Genomic DNA, 21802 nt, shown 5'->3' with positions numbered 1-21802 from the left:
GTTTTGGGAAGACATCACAGGGAACACATGGCAGTGCTTTAAAGGAGCAGTCTCAAGGAGGGCACTTCTCTTATTTGGGATGGTCTTTATGCTCCCTCTCTCTTTATTTGAAATAATTCACTGTAGGGTTGGAGAACAAAAGTAATAAACGTGTGGATGTGGGGTAGGATGTTTGGCTGGAGCAGGCGAAAATAAGTACTTTCGGTCTCGTTATGGTTTAACCTTACGGCAAAATCCTGGCTTTCCCGAAGTCAAAGGGAGTTTTGCTGTTGTATTAAATGAAGACAGGATTTTGCTTGTAGTCTCTAAAAGATATGTACTACTTTTCAGCTGTTCCCTCTTAAAACTGGCAAGAGAGGGAGGTTTGTGCATGTTTATGGTCTTCTATAGTTACTAGTCGCAGCTTTCACATGGTTGACAGCAAAGTTAAACTTTTCTAACTCTGGGTAAAGATGAGACAGATTTACTAAGTAGAACAGGTGAAAAAAACAAACAAAAAACCCACCAAACAAAAAAGCCCCAAACAAACAAACAAACAAGTTGTTTCCAGAGAGATTTAGCTTATGTGTCTTAAAGTAAAGAAGTGAGAAACCCAAAAGGTCCTCAGTCCAGTTCTGTTGCACTTCAATATAAGTGTGCACGCTTCCTGTGAGAAGCACAGAGCACATGATAAGCACAGAACACACAGTGATCCCAGAGACCGGGTCCTACTTACTGTTGGAGAAGGTTTGCTGAACAGGCATATTAAATTATAGTAGTACAAATGATTGTGGTTTGCAGATGACCTGCAATAAGGTAACATAAGTGATAAAATCTGCTCCTTGATGAAGTCTTCTCTGTGAATAGCACACAAGTGCTATGCCCAGTGGATCCAATTAGTGAAGCTTAGAGATTTGTTCAGATAAAAATACAATCATATAATTATTGGTTGTATAGGGCTGTCTTCATATCTGAACAAAACCATTTTGCTATACAATCCTGATGAAAGTAACACCCTTTTCAGCACAACGAGCACCACACGATTCTCTCGTTACAATGAGTCTAAGATCAGAATAAACTAGTATACTTTTCAGCTTGTTCTAAGATAGCGTATGGATGTAGGGCAAGAGTTGCTCCAAACACCTCAAAATGAAGTGGTATGATAGTTCTTTCCAGCTTTCATAAATGGCCATATTGGACGCATCCAAATTTGCCTTGTCCGTCGATACTATTTTTCCTTTCAGATACCCGTTAAAGATCTCAAGTTCTACTCAATGTAGTGTTTAGCTCAGGTATAAATTATTCTGTAATGTCTTCCCAGAGCAAGTAATGTGTGCTGTAACCTGCCCGGCAGATTTAGCATGCTGTTTGTTTGATCTTTCTGTCAAAAACAACAAAAGAAAGGCAGTTAAATTTCAACTATCGGACAAGATGTACTGGAGGAACTCAGATTTGATACGCATTGTAGCCCAAAGGTTTGGTATTCTAAACAGCAAGAAAGTAACCAAGCAAACACTCTGCCACATGGATACAAGCTGTTATTAATTTCTTTACCTCTGCTTGGTTTTGCAGTGGATTTTGGTGTCAGCGCTCAACTGGATAGGACTATTGGGAGAAGAAACACATTTATTGGCACGCCGTATTGGATGGCACCTGAAGTCATTGCTTGTGAGGAGAACCCAGACTCTACGTATGATTACAGAGTAAGTGTTACAACTGCAGGTAGCAAGGTAGCAAAATGTTCAGGTTATTGCTGAAATCCTGCTCAAGTACTGCATTTGAAAAGTTCAAGCTTCCCTTCTTTTAAACCACAATAATATTATAACCGTACAAATAGAAGTATTTGTAATATGTGGGTGGTGGCTCTTTTTAAGGCTAGAGTTTCGTTATGAATATTTTTGGTGAATTGTTAGTACATGAAATATGCTTTCATGAGCTTCTATGCAAAAAAATTACTGATATATGGAGGTTGCAGGTCAGGACACAAAAGAAAGAAAGAGGTAAAGTTGGAAGGAGTACTCGAAGTAGCGTAATATTAATATGATAAGTTAGTGCTCTCCTCTGTGATAGTGTTGTGGTATAACCCAGCAGGCAGCTAAACACCACACACAGCTGTTTGCTCACTCTCTGCCCTGCAGTGGGGTGGGGAAGAGAATGGGAAAAAACCAAAAGATAATCCTTGTGGGTTAAGATAAAGACAGTTTAATAGGACAAAAAGGGAAAATAATAATAAAATAATATGTAAAACAAGTGATGCACAATGCAGTTGCTCACCACCCATTGACCAACACCCAGCCAATTCCCAAGCAGCGGCCTTCCGGCTAACTTTTCCCTAGTGTGTTAACTGAACATGATGTCATATGCTATGGAATATCCCTTTGGCCAGTTGGGCTCAGCTGTCCTGGCTGTGTCCCCTCCCAACTTCTTGTGTATCTCCAGCCTCCTCTCTGGCACGACACGAGAAGCTGAAAAGTCCTTGACTTAGTGTAAGCAGTACTTGACAACAACTAAGACATTAGTGTATTATCAACATTTTTCTCATACTATTAGTATGAGTTCAAAACACAACACTACACCAACTATTAGGAAGAAAATTAACTCTATCCTAGCCGAAACCAGGACATAGAGATGTTTTACTCTTTACTCAGCTGTGAAACCTGAGTTAGTTTGCAATGATTAGCATAACTTCATTCATTTATGAGCCTGTCATTGCAAGAGATTTCCCATCCCAGAATGATTTCTGGTCATTTGCAGGGTGGCAGAGGTGAGAAGGCACAGAATTTCTTGTATTTTAGTTTGTGCCCATTGCCTCTTGTCCTATCACTGGGCACCACTTGGAACTCTGGCTTGGTTTTCTTCATTTCCCTCCCATCAGGAGTTTGTACGTGTGTGTGAGATCCTCTGAGCCTTCCCTTCTCCAGTCTGAACAGTTCCATCTCTCTCAGCCCAGAGCCTCCCAGCCCCAGTCCCTTAAACAACTTTGTGGCTCTTTGCTGCACCCATTCCAATATGTGCATTATTTCCTTGCATTGGGAAGCCCAAGAACAGCTATCAAGTACTTTTTCTGGTTCCCCTCCTAACTCTCATAAGATGCTGATGCTGTTCTAAAGAGACTTACAAAGCTTATTCTTTGTTCTCTGGCCTGTTTCCAGCAGTGTTGTCATTTGTCTGTCTACACTTAGCATGAGGGATGTTTTCCATGAATGACTTTCTGTGCAGCCACCTTCTGAGTGACCCACCAGTTCAGGTGCTCTCTTGGTTGCCACTTTGCACCTCTCATTCTAATTGTGGCTTCGGAAATATTTATTAGAAGAACCTGTTATTGCTTCCATTTTCTAGTGATTCAGAGGCTGTGATTCTCCCTTGTTGAGACCTTCTGTGTTGCACTGGCAGAGTGAGGTCATGTTGTGTGTCTGTCATGACTAAAGAATGTTCCTGGATATTATTTTATTTTTCATACCGTATAAATCTTCTACTCTAACCTCAAGAAATTAATCTCTTGTCTTCATTCCCTGTTCCCAGTCAATTTCCTTTTCAGAATGTGTACTTTTCAGAAGATATAAGCATTAGGAATGTGCACCCCTAATTCTTGAGGGTTTTTTATCTTCAGTAATAATCACAGTTCATCTGTGTGCATTTATGTCCACTTCTGAATAGATTCTGCAGATGGTAGTTTAAAGCTGGTTAGTGGAGGGTTTTGGAAGCACTTAGGCAGACAGTGCTGTGACTCAGAATGGGGCTGGTCTTTTCTACAGAGGTTTATAGCTGATGTGATGAGCAAACTAGCAGGAAACCACTCTGCAATTTCTTGCTGTTCCAGCTCTGATTTAAAAGTAGTAATAAAATATATATAACAAATGAGTAAAAATATGTACACCTAAATATATATATATGCACATTGACCTTTACAAACGCTGCTGTCATCCTCCCTTTCATCTGTCTGCCTCTCACACTTTGAAACCAAAATTTTTTGTAGCTTGGTTGTTTCTCCCACTGTCCCCCAAACCTGCGGTACTACTTCTAGAAGGCTTTTCTAATTTTCAGTCATTTACTTAATAATACATCAGGATCATTAATCTGTTAAATTCCCACCAGTTTTGTTGTCAAATCCCTCCACAAATTATGATGCAAACTGGTCCAATGGAGCAGTTGGGCTGAGGGGACTCTGTCAATAAAGTCAAATTTAGAGTGCCAGGTGGGATATGAGCTCCTATTCCTGTAGTGATATAGTGCTTCTAATCTTTGAAGGTTCTGTTGCTCCCTTTTTAAACAACAGTTTTAGAGAAACCCTGCAAGTGGGTTTGGTCACGTGCCTGTCATTTGGCTACACTTATACCCAAAAAATAGTAAAAAAATGCACACGATTAATCAAGTGGAAACCTGTGAGGTTTTTATAGTCCCTGGTAGTGTTTCTGATTTACCTTGCAGGACCAAAACTGGGTCCTTAGCATCCAGATAAGATGGTAAAGGCAACTCCACTCGAAGTTCACTGAGCTGAGCATACGCTGCGGTGAAATGTGATGGCGTGATGTGCTCTCCTTTCATGTGCCCAAAAACACGTGACTGGAGACTTTGCAGACAGAAAAAGTCAGACCCCAAGGCTTGACTGTATTTTCTGTTCCATCGGTGTAGAAACTCAGCAATGACTGATCTGAAATAAGCATTAAGGCCAAAAATGTTTAGGGCCAGCAGCAGGGGGGTGAGGCACTGCTGTGTCTCACTGCCTCGTTAAACAGTTTAAAAGATTTAAGACATACATTTAAACAGTGCCTGCTATATTCTGGCTCTTGTTTTTTGAATGCAGAAGGTCTGCATTTTGGGGCTGGCTGCTTAAATGATGAATCAGCTGTTCAGAGCTGCATGGGAAATAGGAAGCTTCTGGCTATTAGCACATTTCCTAAAAGCTCAGTAGGGAATGGGAGGGAGCAGAATGTATGTCACTCTGACTAAAACAACCTGATCCAGGAGAAATCTAGGGAAACTGTAAAAACAAACAAACCCCAAATCAACAAACAAAGCCAAAAAGAAAACAAACAAACAAAAAGCTTGAATGCTGCAAGTTGCAATGTGCAATGTTTCTTTTCCTACAGAGTGACCTATGGTCTCTGGGAATCACTGCCATTGAAATGGCCGAAGGAGCTCCTCGTAAGTGATTTGGTATAAAGCTGGGGGTGTTTATGCTCTGTGAACATGTTTTGTGTTAAAATAGCTTGTGCTTGGCTAATGCACAGATGTACAAAATTCTGCTTCTCACTGTATTTTTTAAAATAATCTATGACTTTTTCTCATTTGGCCTCTCTTGCTTTCCTTTTCCTTTTAGACCCTTTAAGACTATATTTTGATTCCTTGCCTTTGTGCCCTAGGGAAACATACATTTTTTTTCTTAGAGCTCTTGTTAGCAGCACTTTGTTGATCACGGCCTGTGGGTACAGCTAAGCAGAAGTGATTGGCATGTTTGCAGAAAAAATTGACAAGAGCAGCTTTGGGTTTAGGTCACTGAAAAAGAAAAAAAAAAATGGCAGTGGGAGAAGCTAGGCCTAAAGGTTATATTTTTACTCTGGGAGTGACTTGATTCTCACAGGTTTGGGGATGAATACTGTATTTACTCACGTAATGGCTTCTAGTCCATAACCACATTCTCAACCTGAGAGCAGATTGCCGTAGTTTTACAGCCGCCCTCGCCTGCCAGCTGCCCCCTCGCCCCTCTGGTTGGCCTCTCGCCGCTGCCGGGCAGAGATCGACAGCTGCACCGTGGATGCAAAGACCTCGTGCATTTTTGTTTCCGCGGAGGACCGATGGCTTTGCCCCAGCGCCCATGAAGCAGATGTGATGTGATGGGGTATCCGGTCACGGCTGAGAGCACAGGAGATGAAATAAATTATACTCTGGCTGGAGCTTGAGAGCACGTAGGCTGTGTTTTTAAAAAAACACACTTGGCTGTTCTCCCGTTAGACTTGGTTTTTAGCAGCACTCGGGAGCCAGCTGGAGTTCAGGAGCGCTTTCAGACACTGTGCTTCAGCCTGGCTGAAGCTTAGTCCTGAGACATGAGCCCGCATGGTTTTCTTTGAGAGAGACCTCGTAACTTTGCATGCTGATTCCTCATGGCACTTGTATTTGATGTTTTCACTAGTTTTGGCAGGGAATGCTATGAATGATATTCTGTTGCATTGTGTTTTGTAGCACAACAGTGCCTGGGACCCATAGCTAGAAACCAGACTTCTGCTCCCCATCCCCACTGTATCATGTGCAACTGAAAAGACAAAGGAGAAAGTCAAAAACAGAACCCACATGTGAGAAATGATGGCAGGTGGATGTAGGCAGAGAAATTAATAGAAGGCAGGGAAGGCTTTACCAGACTACAGTCTTCTCACTTTTACTAGTTCTGTAATGCTCTAAGTCCATTCCTGTGAAGAGAAATCACTGCTGAACACCTATATATCATAAGAAATCAGACTGCATATAGCTCATATCAGTGGCCATTCAGTAGCTCTGTTTTGTGAAGAAGGACCTCTGGCCCTCGATATTTCTCTGTAACAGACAGAGCACACTCCTGATTCCTTACAAAATCCCTGGAATAGATTAGATGTAATGGTATTTGCTTTCTGCAGAATTCTTTGTAGCTTCAGCTTTTCACAACAGTAATGCTAGAGAGAAGTGCATTGAGCTGGAGAGAAACCAGCACCTGAATGCACGAGTAGAATCTGTTGCAGATTGTCTAATATCGGTGCTCACACTCCCGAAACACAGAACAGATGAAATCCGTACGTAGTTATGCTCTGTGCCAGCGACACAGTTTATGAGCTCTTCTCTTTACATCAGGTTTTTTTCATCCTGCATTTTCTCTTATGCCATAAGTGATGTAGCTAAGAGTTTGTTTAAAATTTAGCCTATCATTCAGCTGAATCATAAGCCAGAAAAAAACAAAACAAACCAAAACCACTAGATAAGTATTTAAATCCCAACTTGAACTTCTATTTCTGTGAAAACACCCTTTGGTGTATTGGAAAGGTGAGATTTTTTTATGTCCTTTTGAAGTCCTATACATAAAAAATATGAAAAAAGTTCCTGCCATGCAGCCTTTCTATCAAATCTCATTTAATTGGCAATAACAGCATATTTTTGTGAAAGATTTCTGTATACTCAGAGACTTTATTTCTTGGCTGTAGTGTGAATTTTGTTGACTAATGGTGTGGTTCTGCGGCGGATGCTGTGCTTCTGGGAGTGGGGGTGTTTGTGGAGAACTGCTCCTCTCTGTCGGGTGAACCAGGCTGATGGCCCAGCTGGGTCGGGTGTACCAGGCTGCTGGCCCAGCTGGGTCAGCGTGCTCAGGCTGTGGGAGGGACACGGGGGGACACGAACCCTTCAATAGCTTGTGGTTTCCTTTGCAGCCCTGTGTGACATGCACCCCATGAGAGCGCTCTTCCTCATCCCACGGAATCCGCCCCCGAAGCTGAAATCCAGAAAATGGTAAAGAGATGTATAAAAACTGTATTTTTGCTGCATTTGGTTTAGGAGGATTTTGAGCTCTATTGTCTGGAGACAATGATCTTGTTAAATCCTACAGTGATCTATGAGGTCTTTTCTAGGCTGCTTCTGGTCCTGGGTTAAGCCACAGGTGCAGATGTAGTTTACCTTTGGGAAGCTACAACTTTCATTTGAACTCTGCCTAAACTGCAGCAGTCATTGCAGTTGCTGAAGTTTGGCACAGGTGGCTGAAACTGCAGTATAGGTAAGGCCTAGATGGGCTGCTTGGGGTCAGGGTTTGTCAGAAGACTACACGGACATTGTGGAACTAATGACAGTCACTGTGACCTACAGAGAATGAGTTTGTCTTTTAAATGAAGTGTATAGAGAAAACCTTCACCATATCAAAATAGTAAGGGTATTTTTGAAAGAGTTGTGTTGGCTAGGTTGTGGGTTTGTTGATGTGAATTCAGGGTAACTCCACAGAGAGGGCGGTCGAGGTGGAGTTCCCCATCATTTGCGTCTCAGGAGACGCGCTGGTGGCAAAATTCAAATTGTCTCACGCAGTTCTAGTGCAAAAGGACACCTCGCAAAGTTGATGTTTTCCATTAGCGCGGGTAGTGCTTGGTGCGCAAGTTGAAATGGATTATTGTTTTCTTCCACTTTTCTGTCTTTTTCAGGTCAAAGAAATTCCTAAACTTTGTTGAAAGCTGCCTTGTAAAAAATTATTTGCATCGTCCATCCACTGAAACCTTGCTTAAGCATTCTTTCATCCGAGACATGCAGAATGAACGGCAAGTGCGCATCATGCTGAAAGACCACCTGGACAGGACCAGGAAGAAAAAAGGAGAAAAGGGTAATGTGGCAAAAACAAAATAAAAGGCACTGCTGAGAGTAGGTCCACTTCCAGTTTTGGCAGCAGATTACAAGGCAGATGCAACCGAAATACTAGAACCAGGAAAACTGTGAGCAAGTGTTGTCCTTGATAGCGATGGGGCCATTTTAAAAGTCTCTTTGCCAAAGCCCAGGTCCTTAATGGTGTTTACGCGCTAAAGTCTTTGGAGCCTGACTACTCTGATTCACTGAGAGCAACCCTTATGCTAACATGAGCGAGGAGTCCAAGTAAAGCCTCTAGGCCCTGACTTTCTTGAGTGTCTAAGTAGTACTGAACAAGACTTTCCTAGTCTCTTAGTTCATCTTTCTGTCCCAAATCCATTTAATTTACCTGTTGTATCTCCGTATAATTTTAGTTTGTGAGTTCTTTGGGGACAGAAGAGCTCTTTAAGCGTTTTACAGTGGAGTGCACAAAAGAGATCTTGAGAAGGCTTCCAAGCTCCAGCAGAACACAAACCAGGGTGGCTGAAGAAAAAGAGAGAATCTGAGTTTGTTCCAAATGCTAACTGTACTCTTCAGAGCAAAACCTGGAAGGGGCAGTGCTGGAGGGGGGGTGATACTCGTATAAATGCCTGTGCACAGCAGACTAAGGGCTGTGCAAAGCTGAGAGAGAGCCGTAGCTGGTTGTCTGCTGATTTTCCCTTCCCTCTTTCCCCTCTTCCTTTTCGGTGTATTTTATATTGGCAGGGACACTGTAAAGATCAGACACTATGATGGCAAACTCAGAAAGCACCATACAGTTGGGAAGTAACTTACATACTCCAAATATTGATTTGACAACAGGAACATTTGTGCCTAAAACGAAATTGCTGTTGCAGTGTAGATTTACTGACTCCAATAGTAGTTGCAAATGCTGTGACCTCTTTCAGCTATGAATCTCAAAGCACATTTGAATGGAAAGATTAGTTAGACTTTCTCACAAATGCCCTTGAGGGGGAAGGAAAGTGCAGTGATAATAATCACTTCTTGATAGATAGTTATATTTTGACCTGAAAAGTGCTATTTTTAACCAAGGCTCCCCTGAAAGGGAGAACAGTGTGAAATTGCCAGACTATACACTTCAAAATTGCGACTTCCAAAAAAATTAAGTCCCACTTTAGCATGCTGTATAGTAAGCAATGCAGAGTAAGACCAGTTTGAAAATATCACTTAAAAGCTGCCTTCATGTTAGTCTTGAAGAGAACTTTAAAAGTGCGGGTCACCTTCTTCTGAACCATTGTGCTAAAACTAGCATTAACGTATTGTCCCTGTTTCTAATTATTCACTACAAATGGAAATTATTCCATACAAATGGAAACCTGAATTTACTGAAGGCCTCCGCTTAGCCATATAACAGGCATAAAGTAGCAGAGAAGGGCAGTATAAGTCTTTTATGCCCTATCTAAATTTCTTTCTGAAGAACTCCTCTGCTGGTGTTGTTTTGGGGGTTGGATTTCTCTGTGGGTTTAGCCTAATTTATTTCAGATTGTGGAAACAGGTTAGTTTTGCAAAACCAATACAGTTGGTCAAAGGAAAAGGTGAGAGTGTGTAAAGGGGCTGCCCTGAAACATTACCTGAAGTAGGTTTTGAATTATGCACACAGATACCTTACCTCCCCTCAGCCTCCTAGTGCAACCTGTGGCTTTTAAATTCCTGCTGAGCTACATGTAGTTCAGGTTGAGTGCTCAGAAACAAAATTCAAGATCGTATCTTAAATAACACTGTCCTCCACGGGGATTTCTTTATTGTTCTCTTTTTTTTTAGAAGAAACGGACTATGATTACAGTGGAAGTGAGGAGGAAGATGATGAGCTGAATGAAGATGAAGGAGAACCAAGGTTAATTTTATTACTGGAATAGAAAATTTGACTGCCCAAGCTGTTCTCCTTGAAGGCAGCCCTTCTCAGCCAGAATGGCTTTCTTAACTTGCTCTGAATCCCTTATTTCCTGCATCCCCTCTGGTAGTTTTAACTGTTTGTAGCTATCAAATATAACTGCTGAGTATAAGACGTCTGTAATAAGCCGCTTCTTAGTTCTCTTGTAGTAGGGAGGAAACTCTCAAATGAAGGACTCAGTAATCAGCTTCAGACTGTTTTGTAGCACAGTAAGTGCAGATGCATAGTCAACATGCTGGAGATTTATTGGAACATCTTAATTTGCTAATACAGAACAAAAAGCAATTCCAAATGCAACTTATACTCTCTCTTTAATGCTGCGTTTAGTCATGTAGAAACCTCCCTTCTGTTTCAGCTCCATAGTTAATCTCCCAGGGGAGTCAACTCTCCGTCGTGAATTTCTGAGGCTGCAGCAGGAGAACAAAAACCGTTCTGACCCTCATCGCCAGCAGCAGCAGCTGAAGGACCAGGAGAAATATAAGAAGCAGCTGCTGACAGACCGACAGAAACGGATCGAGCAGCAGAAAGAGCAGAGGAGGAGGCTGGAGGATGTAGGGACCGGCTTGTATTGTTGTTCCATGTCTCATCACAAATAAAAAAATGTACCTGTAGAGAGTAGGCTTTGAAAGGCAAGAAGGCTGTGTTAAATTGTCAGCAAAATCTGGACTGTAGTCTTTAGCCTTGGGAGAACTGTGTCACTTTTGAACGCAATGATTTTAAATGGGCTCTGTCCTTTTCCTGCTGACAACCTGCCCTGAGCTTTGAGAGTGGAACAGGAAGGGCATTTTGCTTGAGTTTGTTTGGCAGTGAAAGCCTAGGCAGGCTAGAGATCCCAATTTCTTTCTGGTGTATGTTGCCCAATTCCGAGTCTAATGCAGAGTCCTGGCCCTGCTTCTGCTTAAGGTGTTACAGGATAGCTGCTTCTTTTTCAGCTGTCTGACATGCTGTGGTGTTGAATGCATTGCTAAATCACCAACGTGTTTCTTCTCATGAGTATCTATTTGGTAAAATTCAGGCATTGTGCAAACAGTCCAGAGCTGGCTTTTGTGAAGCATAGTGCTGCTCCAGCAAAACAGGGGGACTCTGGAAAAACTCTTCCTTCTCAAAACGACGGGAAGACATTTGTCATTCGATTAGCTGCCAGCCATCACAGAGATCTCACGTGCCTGCTTAAATGAATGGCAGATCTGCCCTCGGCTGCCAAAAAGGCAAAGGTTTCACTTTAAGTTTGGCAGTCATTGCAGTGGCAGCTTGTGGCTGTCTGCTCCTGCTGCGCAGAGCATCAGGTATCCCCGTTAGTGACTGCATGGCAGGAAATGGGCCTTGTGATTAATGAACACTGGCACAAGTAATTGGTGGATACAAATGTAAAGTAAAATAAGCATCATTGTTCCCTGGCTGTCTTCCAGCATCAGAGGCGAGAGCAGGAGCTACGAAGGCAGCAGGAGTGTGACCAGAGGTGGCCAGAGGCTAAGGCCGTTCAGAGGAAGGAGGAGAGGTGTAAAGAAGACAAAAGGGCTGTGGAAGATGAACGATTCATAGTGGACGGGCAGAGGAAATCGGAAAAGAAGCAGGTATGACAAGAGTGTTTACTGACAGCAATTCGCAGCCCCCTGTTTCTGTAGCCAATATCTTTCTCAGTTCCCTGAGGGTGCTCCCGTCCTCTGAGTCACAGACCAGAGAGGGACTTTTTAATGCATCTACTGCCTCTTGTTCTGAGATTCAGCCCTCTTTCAGGAGTTAACTTACATGTTACTGAGTCATCCTCCTTATCTATAGCAATGACACTGCCTCTCCCACTTCTGTCCCTGCTGTTTCTCAATACTGAAGTGGTCTTCAGTGACTTCAATCTGATTTAAAATATCTTCACCCTGAAAGCTTCCAGCATCAGCTCAACCTGAGCTTAAATTCCCAGTCTGCAGTTTCTGTTTGGATTGTAACCAGGACCATTTATTTTTTATAGATAAAAATGAAGCAGAAGTTAATTTTAATGCTGAAGTCTCATTGTCCATTCTGGCACCTCAGCCACAATGGTTTTCTAATGTTTCAGTGGCAAACTGATTTGTAATCAAACAGAAGCATGGAATGTTTGATTAAAGTCCTCTGGTTTTAGGAAAAATAAAAAGAAAAATATACGATTTTCTGACATGCTGTCTCAAAAGCCAAACACAGTGTGTTTGGGGTCACTTTATGCTTCCTATTGCTCAGAGTGGTGGCTCTTCTGTCAGCCCCACTGGAATTGCACTCACTTTGTTCTCTGAAAAGCCAGTATTTCCAGGAGACGACTTGGTTGTCCTCCAAGGCATTGCTCTCTCTGAGGTTCATCACTCTTTGCTTTCAGAAAGTGGAAGATGTGCAGCACAACAGGAAGGTGCATCGAACTCTCCCCAAAGATCAGACACAGCTGCTCTCTCTCCAGCATGACCACAAGCAGAAGAAGAAGGAGCCCTCCAAGAGTTCAAATTCAGCAGTGCATCCTCCATCAAGCAGCACAAGCAAAGAGGTACTGTCTCAGCCAGTGTCACATTTGGGTGCTTTGTGTGGTAATGCTGAAGCAGAGAAAACCCTAATCTTTAAACCTAAATCTGGAGATTGACCTGTGTCTTACTACACACTTATGCTACAATAAAGCCTTTGGTTTCCATTAATTTAGAGGGTAAGGGAAAGGAAAAGTTGCTCTGTTGCTTCTGCTCAAGTTCAGAGAAGGGTTTGACTGGTGAATGGGGAAACAAGGTTCTTCTGGTCAACTGGGTGCCATTCCATTGTCTTCCAAAGAGGAATGGATTAAGGTAGTATCATCTAAGGTTTAACAGATGTCTCTGCCTGATTTTAGGGTTCACAAAGTTGACCTAGACACAGAATGGCGTTACACGTCCCAAGCACCCATCTCTGTGCCCCAGTGTCAGGCTGTGATGCCTTTTCTTGTTCTTTGTCCCCCAGGATTTCAGGTAGATAAGATTTGATGCGTCAGGGGTAGCTGTACATAGTCCTTGATTAAGAATTGTAATCCATTACACTCTAATGCCCACTCTGAAAGTATTGCTGCCCACCAACTTGTTCTGCTTCCTGTTAGAATGTTGTAAAAAGCTATGAGTCCATTTCACATGTTATCTCATAATTCCTAGCACACTTATTTTTATTTTTTATACAATCCCAACTTGAGAGCCCAGTTCTACAGCTAATGTGATTTGTGGTGCTTCTAGAGTCTGGGTCAATTTCAAAAATCTCAGCAGCTCTCAGGCTCCTCCTTGGGTGGCTGTGTCTAAATAGAACAGTTGATGTGATGGTCTCTGCATTCATGGCAAAACATCTTCCCAAAATACCTAAGTAAAGGCATGAGGAGAGCTCATGCACATCTATGTAGGAAGAATGCAGAGCTCTGCTTCTTAACATCTTGCTGCAGTCTTTAAGCAAGTGCCCTCTTTGTCACCCCTTTGTGTGTGCGTGCACGCTGCAACTGGTTCCCTTAGCTGAAATTTTCTATATTCATAAACAGTTAAATGAAATTGCTAGGATTGTTGAAATGATGAATTTTAATAACAGAATAGAGTCTGCAAACAGCTAAGCAGCAATATGAAATCAGGAAAACAGAAGATACTAAGAGTAGCAATTTGTTAAAACAAAATAATAATTCTGTTTGAAGTACAACTGTCAAAAGGAGGAGTGCTCTAGCTCTAAAGGCTTTATTGCATTGACTGATTAAACAAATCATTACTGAAATTTGAATGAACTTCTCTTGATATCAGTATTTGTTTGATGGTAGAGGTCTGGGTCTTATTCCAGCTGGACAGCAAATTGGGTGTGGACAGAGGAGTAAGCTGCTTTTGCTAAATACACGATATCTCAGAAATGCTTTGCCTTTCCTAGGCTTTCAGTGGGTGGCAAGAAAATGCAACTCAGTTGAGTTAGTTTATTTTCTACTTCATCGTAGTTAGATGTCAAAAGAACCGCAAAATGTCAGCTTAAATACTCATCTCTGGTTTTGACATGTGTTTTGTAAGTGACCCCTTTGTGGCAGAATGAAATGTATTATGGAATTTAGTGTGCAGTCACTGTTAACTTTTAATTTAGTGGTGAAATAAAATATCACCGGTTGCAGATAAAGTGCTGCCTGCTGTTTAAGTTCAATGCACGAGGCTCTTGTTATGGCTACCATAATATGCTCCAGTTTTAAGAACAAATTATTTTACAGTATCACTTACTTAATCTCAGAGCTTATTGGAAGTCACAGATCCTTCCACTAAAATTGCAGTTAGTGGCACAGGGTTGCATTTTTTGGTGGAAGTTTGCGATTTTGTAGTGATGTCAGCAGTCATAATTGTTCACAACAATTTAAAAATGCTTTAAAGTTGAGACTGTTTTTAACAGTGACCACTCAGTGAGTCAGGTTGATATTGAACTTACCCAGTTTATTAGCCAAAGAGATGCTTGTTTTTCTGTTGGGAGAGACCTACACAGGAATAAGGATAGCCTACTCGAGCAAGTTTGTTTGCATGCTTTTTAGGGCTAAGTGGCATTTGCAGGACCAATTATTGATATAGAAAACTCTCCAGAATTATTGTTGCGTTGAGGCATTAAAAACAAACAAATAAAAAAGCCTAAAGCCCTCCAAAGCCTCAGTTTAATGTTTGGGGCCACAGAACCCTTTATTGGGAGTTTCTCATCTTTGCCCCCGGTGTGTGCAGATGGGAGATCGCTGTCTGCTGGCTCTGGTCCCACCAGCACTGGGGCTAAATGTGCTGAGAGACAGGGACTCTGAGCTTGGGCTTGGTGCTGCAGCAGTTCAGTGCCTGGCTGGGGGATGGCATCAGTTCTGGGAGCCCAAAGTGTTGGCTGCATGAAGTTGCATCTGGATCCTAATATATTGCATGCAAGCACCCTTTGGGCACAGACACGGTAGGTAAATTATCGTATCTGGCTTAGTGAAACAACTCTCATTTTTACACTTTCTTGCTTGCTTATGATGAAATTTGCCTTTCATTATTAGGAGTCACAAGGAATGAAAATCTGGCCTCAAGAGCAGTATACCGGTCAAGTTCACTGGGGCTAGAATTTCATGGTATTTGGCTGTGGTTGCTTGTTTTAACAAGTTTTTTGTGTGGTTTGTTTGGTTTTTTTTTTCCCTCAATCAAGATCTATGAGACTAAGTGGAATCATTTTCCATCTCCTCAGCAGTTTCCTAGGCTGTGTTAAAAATACGCTTACCTTCCTGACTTAGGCAGAAACATCCAGATATAGTGAGAGATACCATTAAGAATGCCCACCCAGACACAGATAACTGGGTGTTTTTATGGCATTAATCTCTAGTTTACTGTGTAGAGCTGTTTCTAGGCTGCTGAATCAGAGGATATGCTAGATTTGCACTAGAGAATGGGAATTAGTCATGTCAAATGAAACTGGAAAGAACAGTGGCATCAGAACCATAGGATTAAGATTTTTGTAATGATCAGTGCCCGTAAGAAACAAAAGCACATTTATCCCTTCTAGATCATGTTCCTCAATCTTTTCCATAGTGCAAGTAACGTACCAAAAGATAGGGAGTTAAAAGTGTTTTAAAGTAGAAGGCAACATGAAGGAATGTCAGCATTGTAGAAGAGGGTAATAAATGCACAGCAAAACAGTCTGCATGTTGTCAAAGGTAAGTAAATACAGACCGAGGATTCCTCCCATCTAAAATCCCAGTCTGTGGCAAATGGGATGGCCTAGAATACAGCAGATGAGATCTCAGGCCCTTTTGCTTGTCGCAGTTTGGAAACCTGATGGAAAAGGAAGGGTTGCAAATGGAGAGGCAGTAATGCTTCATATTGTATCAGGGCTGACCTCTCACGATGGGGAGGTCCGTCAAGAGCTGACGCGCACGGTGCTGCTGTTGGAGAACATCCAGGCTGCAAAGCCTGAGGCTCTGTGTGCAACATGCTGCTGATTTTTCTCCTTCTCAGGCCGAGGACCGAAAAAAGGAAAGTGACGGCATCCAGGCTGCCCTGCAGTGGCCAGCGGTGCTGGGGCATGAAGCCGCACCGCACACCAGGATGGGATCGGGCAGCAGTTCCAGCCCCTGCACCCCCGCGCCACAGAGAGCCGTGTTAGTGCAGGTACGGTTCTGCTGCCCCAGATGGGGAGGAGAAAACGTGGGTGGTTCCTAAGCAGAACAGCACATCAGAAACGTGGTTCTCTTTGCTCCGGGCACAAGTGACTGAGGCCTATGCAAACCAGCTCAGAGGTTTTTAATGCCACTCCTTGCTGCTAAGTTCTACATGGAATTATATTTAGGCAACATAGATCAGGGCTAGATAACAGTTATTTTTATATACTTGATGCCTGATTGCTGATTCCATGATATTACTCATAGATGTATCACAGAAAGCCTGAATGGCCGCACTGTTGCAGTCCCTGGATGATGTATTATTTATATGGTGCCATGAAGATGTGTGTGTGGCACTTGACAAAACCAGTCCAAAGCCAGAATTTTTCTCCCTGAATATCATATACACAAGCAAGATTGTTAGTGATCTTATGAAATAGTCTAGAAATATATGGAGACGCAATAAGGATCAATACAGTCAGATTATGCCTGTGGGTAGAGCCCAGAAGGTCTGTGACTTTAAAAATGTCAGTATTAGAGGTAGAAGTGGTACCTAAACAGTAGTAATACAGTGAAAGCACTCTGATAGAGTTCTGCATTGGAATCCTTCTCTCAAAACATTTCAGCTCCTGCTGTTTCCACCAGTTCTGGGAGAGGTGATTCAGGGTTCTCACAGTGTGCCCAGAAACCTGGCTTCCTTTCAACATCCTACTCTTTCACAGTGTATGAAATAAGTAGCTTAGACTGCAGTTACCTTTTTCTCTAATCTCTTATGAGTGTGAGCAAAAGAAAAACAAGACAGCAAGTAGAAATGGAAGAAACTACGGCAAGTTTGAACACAGCTCTTTTAAGGTGGAAATCTCCACTTGCTTTGAAAACATGCAGTGGCAGGAAGAATCTCCTTGCCCCTACAGTTCTCCACAGCACTTCATTTGTGCGTTTATCCATCCCCTCAACAAGGGTATGCAATCATAGCACTTGTTTTATTCTTGGCAGCTCTTGGTTTGCACTGGGCTCCTGGAAGGATGGATGGTTGGATGTACAGCTTCTGATCTGTCTCTCCAGTCGCTTCTGTGGGATTTAGCTGGTGGTATCTGTGGCAGGGTGGCACTCGGATCAGGCTTAGGCCTTGTTTGTGTGCTGCTGTGGCATCTTGCGGCCTCTTTTTTTGTGCATTGGATCTCGGAGTCAAAGGGGGAAGATCAGACCACAGAGGAGGGTGGGTTATTAGTTTCAGCTCGCCTGCTTTCAGAGCATGTCGTGCTACTCCACCACCGAGCCCTAGCAGCAGGGTTGGGCCTGTGTACTTCTTTCAAGCAACCTGCAATAGCAGGTTATTACTGTGAGGTTAGGTTGTATTATTTCAAGCTTTCCATCCTGCATGGAAGATCATAGAATCATAGAATTGTTTGGATTGGAAGGGACCTTTAAAGGTCATCTGGTCCAACTCTCCTGCACTGAGCAGGGACATCTTCAACGAGATCAGGTTGCTCAGAGTGCCCTGTCCAACCTGATCTTGAAAGTTCAAGTCATGAGTTTTGTAACTGGGCTGAGTTGATGGCCTGGCTTGTAGCACCAACTCACTGGAGAGCTGGTGCAAGGTCTACAAGAAGGACATTTTTATCTTTTTCTTGGGTGGAGGCTGGCAGCTTCCTGGAGGCCTTTCAACCCTACAATAGAAGTGGGATAGTCCATAGTTTATTGCAGGGCATTTGGGATTCTGCAGGAGCACAGTGGCTGTACAGAGGATAGTCCTGCCCCGTTAAAATGTCACTCCTGGGATGAAAGGAGCTCCATTCTGGGCTGGCTGTGTCACCTAGGACAAGTCACTTCATTCCTTTACACCCCGTCGGTGCTTCTCTGTTTGATAGTACCTCTCCTAGCTGCCAATGGGAGTGGTGAGGAATGAAGCAGCATTTACCAACCTCTTCCACATTCCTTGATGGAAACTACGCTACAAAAAATTAATGCTGTTTAAAGTGCTGGTGCTACTTAAGGATAATAGCAGCAAGTGATACTCAGGTGTTACCATGTGGTTTGAGTCCCTGCTGGAAGCTGCCCTGTCAGCCACCCACCAGTCAGTGCTCCAGCTGATAGAGGCCATGTGGACAGTGAGAAGCCAATCTCTACTTTACCTGCTGTGTTAGCATGGGGACCACATGAACTTCAATGGGTAATTTATAAATCCTCTGAAGGGCTGTGTTTCCTTTGGCTGGTTGGCAGCAGCTGTTGATGCTAATAGCAGCATGTTTGGATACAGTGCCTGCATTAACTGTGTTAATGTGTTAAGGCAATAGGACTGATGGGCCATTTAGTCACCTGGAGATTAAAAGACTCACAGCAATATACTTGTGAAGTTCGATACGTAGGTGCCTTGTTGTTTTAAAATAAAAGTGAACTGCAGAGTTAAAATGCAAGCTGAATTCGTCACAGATGCCTGTGCTGAAGAACTTCCAGCCAGGTTTGTCAGAGAGGGATCATCTGTCATCACAGGTCTGCTCAGACAAAAATGACTTCTTATTTTAAATGATTGTATTCTGTGAGATTTTTGTGGCACATCCTGGTTGCCCAAATCTCTCAAAATGATTTTGCTGGAAATGTTAACACAGCCCCTGAGGTGCAGGGGGCATGATTTCTCAGTGTCTTGTATCCCATCTGTCTGGTAAGGGATATATGAGATATTACCAGATCAGAGTGTCCCATTTCCACCAGCTTCATACCTGTTTTGCGTTTGCTGCAGTGCAGTAGCAGATTGGGCTCTGTGGGATGAGCCATTCTGGGTTACTTGCAGAATCTCACAGAGACTTTTTGAACAAAGCCAGAGTCTGTTTCCTTGTCCAGGGTCTTCTGCTGCCCGGCTAGTGGAGGAATTTAGCTCTCATCTGAAATGAACTCACATTTTTTAACTGACTCTGTGGTTTTCCTGTAGGATTTGCTAGCTAGAGCTCCTCCATTGGATTGAGTAATGTGGCTGAAAAGGAACAAGAAAGCTTACAATATTAGAACTAGATGTGCATTAGGTCATGGATTGACCCAGTATCCCAGAGCAGACCTGCTCAGAAGTTTAAGAAAATCCTTTTCCTTATGCTGTTTCATAATATCAGTTGTGCTTATCTACCCCTGTATGTAGATTCAGTTGAAATCAGTAACTTAGGCATTCTCCAAAAAGCAGTGCAGCCTGCCTTTTTAAAACTTCTTGCTCCTAAATCTCTTTAAACTAAGTCTAGTAATCAGTCTTTTGTACTATATCACCTTATGTTATAATTTCAGGGAGCAAAGGGTACTTTTCCTTAGCTCTGTTAGGTGTGTCTTTACAGTTTGAAGACACATAACGGGTAACACTTTATCCACCTGTGCTTTCTGTGCATGAGAGGAGCTGCTGTTCTTTGAGTATTACTTATAATATAAGAACGATTTAAGGCTTAAGTCTGAGCAGTTTAGAATCATTATTAGGTGTTTTTTTGAATTTTTTTTGCCCCATATGAATTATTTTAGCTGTAAAACTTAAAGGGAATGTCAAACACTGTGATTTTAGGGGTTATCTGAGGCATTTTTGGCTTGCTGTGGAATTGCAAGGTCTCGTAGGTCCTACAGAAAATGTGCCCAAAAGAGGTGTCCCTTCTTGGCTTTACAGGGAACTGGTGTACTGGTCTCTCTCTGCCCAGAGAAGGTATGTGGGTACCATCTGCAGAGTTTGGATTCACTCAGTCATTTATATCATGGTTCAGCAAAGCTCATCCCTGCTTTTAAGCACAAATAGTTCTCTGGTAGTCTTCAGGACTCAAAACCTGGAATTTAGGAAGAAATGTAAGTATCTTATTGAAAAAATGGCAAGGAAAAAATAATCTTCCTATATTCTGATAATAATACACTTGCTATAAAACCTGTTGCTATAGCCACAATGCATCATTTCAGGGGAACATTTTGCTGTTGAAATTATTCTGGTTAACTGAAAACTGTTATTAGTGACAATCATGTTGGACAAAAACGTAATTTTGACAAAATGAAAGGACATGGATTATGAGATGTTATAACTGCTGAAAAAGCTATTTTCTGTAAAGCGACTCAACAGAACATATTGTCCCAGAAAGGCAGAAAAAGCACCTGAATATTTCACTAGGTGAGCTTCTCAGGACTGTTTTCCAACAGTTGACTTTTCCTTGCTGGTCTGGGAGGTTGTGATGGGATGTTTGAATGGATGTTTGATATCTTTAACTAGTTTTATAATTACTGCCTGTCAATATTTAAGCGATTTTGAACATTGTTCCCATGAAATAATCGCTTTTGTGTGTGGAATTATAGGGAGTTAATAATCATATTATATTGTTGAAAAGCTGTGCACAGTTCTCAGTTACTGTGTTTTATTTTTAAGACTAGGGAAGAGCAGAATTTCAGTCTTTGATAATAAGATATTTGTCCGAATCATTCTTTGGGGAAACTGAATTGCAGCTATCTCTGATCCGAGTTGCAGCAACTCAATTGGGACACAAGAGTTTGAACTTTGGCTCGGACAAAACTTGCCAGCCTCTTTCTTAGGCCTGCAAGCGGTGGGGATGCTGGTCCAGCTGTGTGTTTGGGCAGGAGGTGCCCCCAGCAGAGATGTGTTATCGTGCCGGGATGTGGGAAGGACGTCAGCCCGCGGCATTCCTGCCGGCTGCGGGTGTCTCCAGACAGCCCCAGTCCTGCTTTGCATGGGAGCTCTGACAAGATAAAGCACAAAGTGCTTATAGCTTCAGGCATTTCTCTATTGCTTATAGCTTCAGGCATTTCTCTATTTTTTTTTTTTTTTCTATTTCTGTAACATCAACTTAGTTCTAGCATAGCAATCCCTCAAAATGGGCCCAGCTTACACAGTGTTTCCGTGTGTTCTGTCTCGGTCTTGTGTCCAAGAGGATTTCTCATTTCAGGGAGGTTCAGTACATTCAGTTGACATTTTTAGCTCTCTGCCTTTCTCCGCTGTTGGAAGATGCTGGTGTAATAGATCATTAGTGTCTAGAATTGAAGGGACCTGTTTTGTTTTTGTTTTTTTTTTTTAAACACAGAAAGAATCAGATGACCAAATTTTGAGTCTCTTAGCCTGAGTTTTACATTGTTTACTTGCTGTTCCCTGGGAATTAAGACTTTGTAAGGAAGTGATTCGATTGCTTCCCCCTCCTCGCTGATTAGGGCATTTGTGATCCTAATGCTCTAATTTGAGATATTTGATGATACCTTTTAAACACCTGCAGTCACAATGGGAGCACCTGGACATGACTACCCATGAGGCATAGTGTGAGCATAGTTTCTTATTTCTTTCTTACTGCATTCTCAAGTTTGATTTTTTTTGAGTAATAGAAAAATCTGTTACAGAGAAGAGCCAGGACACCCTTATAACCATTGGAGAGTTGAAAGCACTTCCAGCTGGCAGTTTGTCCCCATTGACTGATGTTGTCCCATAGGCTGATGATGGGAAGTCAACATCTAATTTAGGGGAGGTGGGTTCCCCCAAGGATTTTACCATCTAAATTCTG

General features: G+C 42.4%; 1 protein-coding gene across 3 annotated transcripts in view; it reads left to right on the top strand.

Moving 5' to 3' along the window:
* Positions 1-21802, top strand: part of NRK (Nik related kinase) — a 104532-nt gene that overhangs the window by 44239 nt on the left and 38491 nt on the right. For 2 of the 3 annotated variants that reach the window (XM_065643188.1, XM_065643186.1), the window contains 9 exons: positions 1552-1682; positions 5070-5124; positions 7368-7446; positions 8124-8299; positions 10081-10153; positions 10566-10761; positions 11620-11784; positions 12552-12713; positions 16150-16302. In XM_065643188.1, coding sequence (XP_065499260.1) covers positions 1552-1682; positions 5070-5124; positions 7368-7446; positions 8124-8299; positions 10081-10153; positions 10566-10761; positions 11620-11784; positions 12552-12713; positions 16150-16302 — 1190 coding nt within the window. The remainder of the gene's footprint in view (positions 1-1551; positions 1683-5069; positions 5125-7367; positions 7447-8123; positions 8300-10080; positions 10154-10565; positions 10762-11619; positions 11785-12551; positions 12714-16149; positions 16303-21802) is intronic. The other variant, XM_065643187.1, reaches the window with a different exon arrangement.

The sequence above is a fragment of the Caloenas nicobarica genome, chromosome 12, assembly GCF_036013445.1.
Source record: "Caloenas nicobarica isolate bCalNic1 chromosome 12, bCalNic1.hap1, whole genome shotgun sequence".
In the NCBI taxonomy this organism is placed as follows: domain Eukaryota; kingdom Metazoa; phylum Chordata; class Aves; order Columbiformes; family Columbidae; genus Caloenas; species Caloenas nicobarica.
The sequence above is the reverse complement of the archived record's forward strand: the minus strand, read 5'-3'. Positions and strand labels throughout refer to the sequence as shown.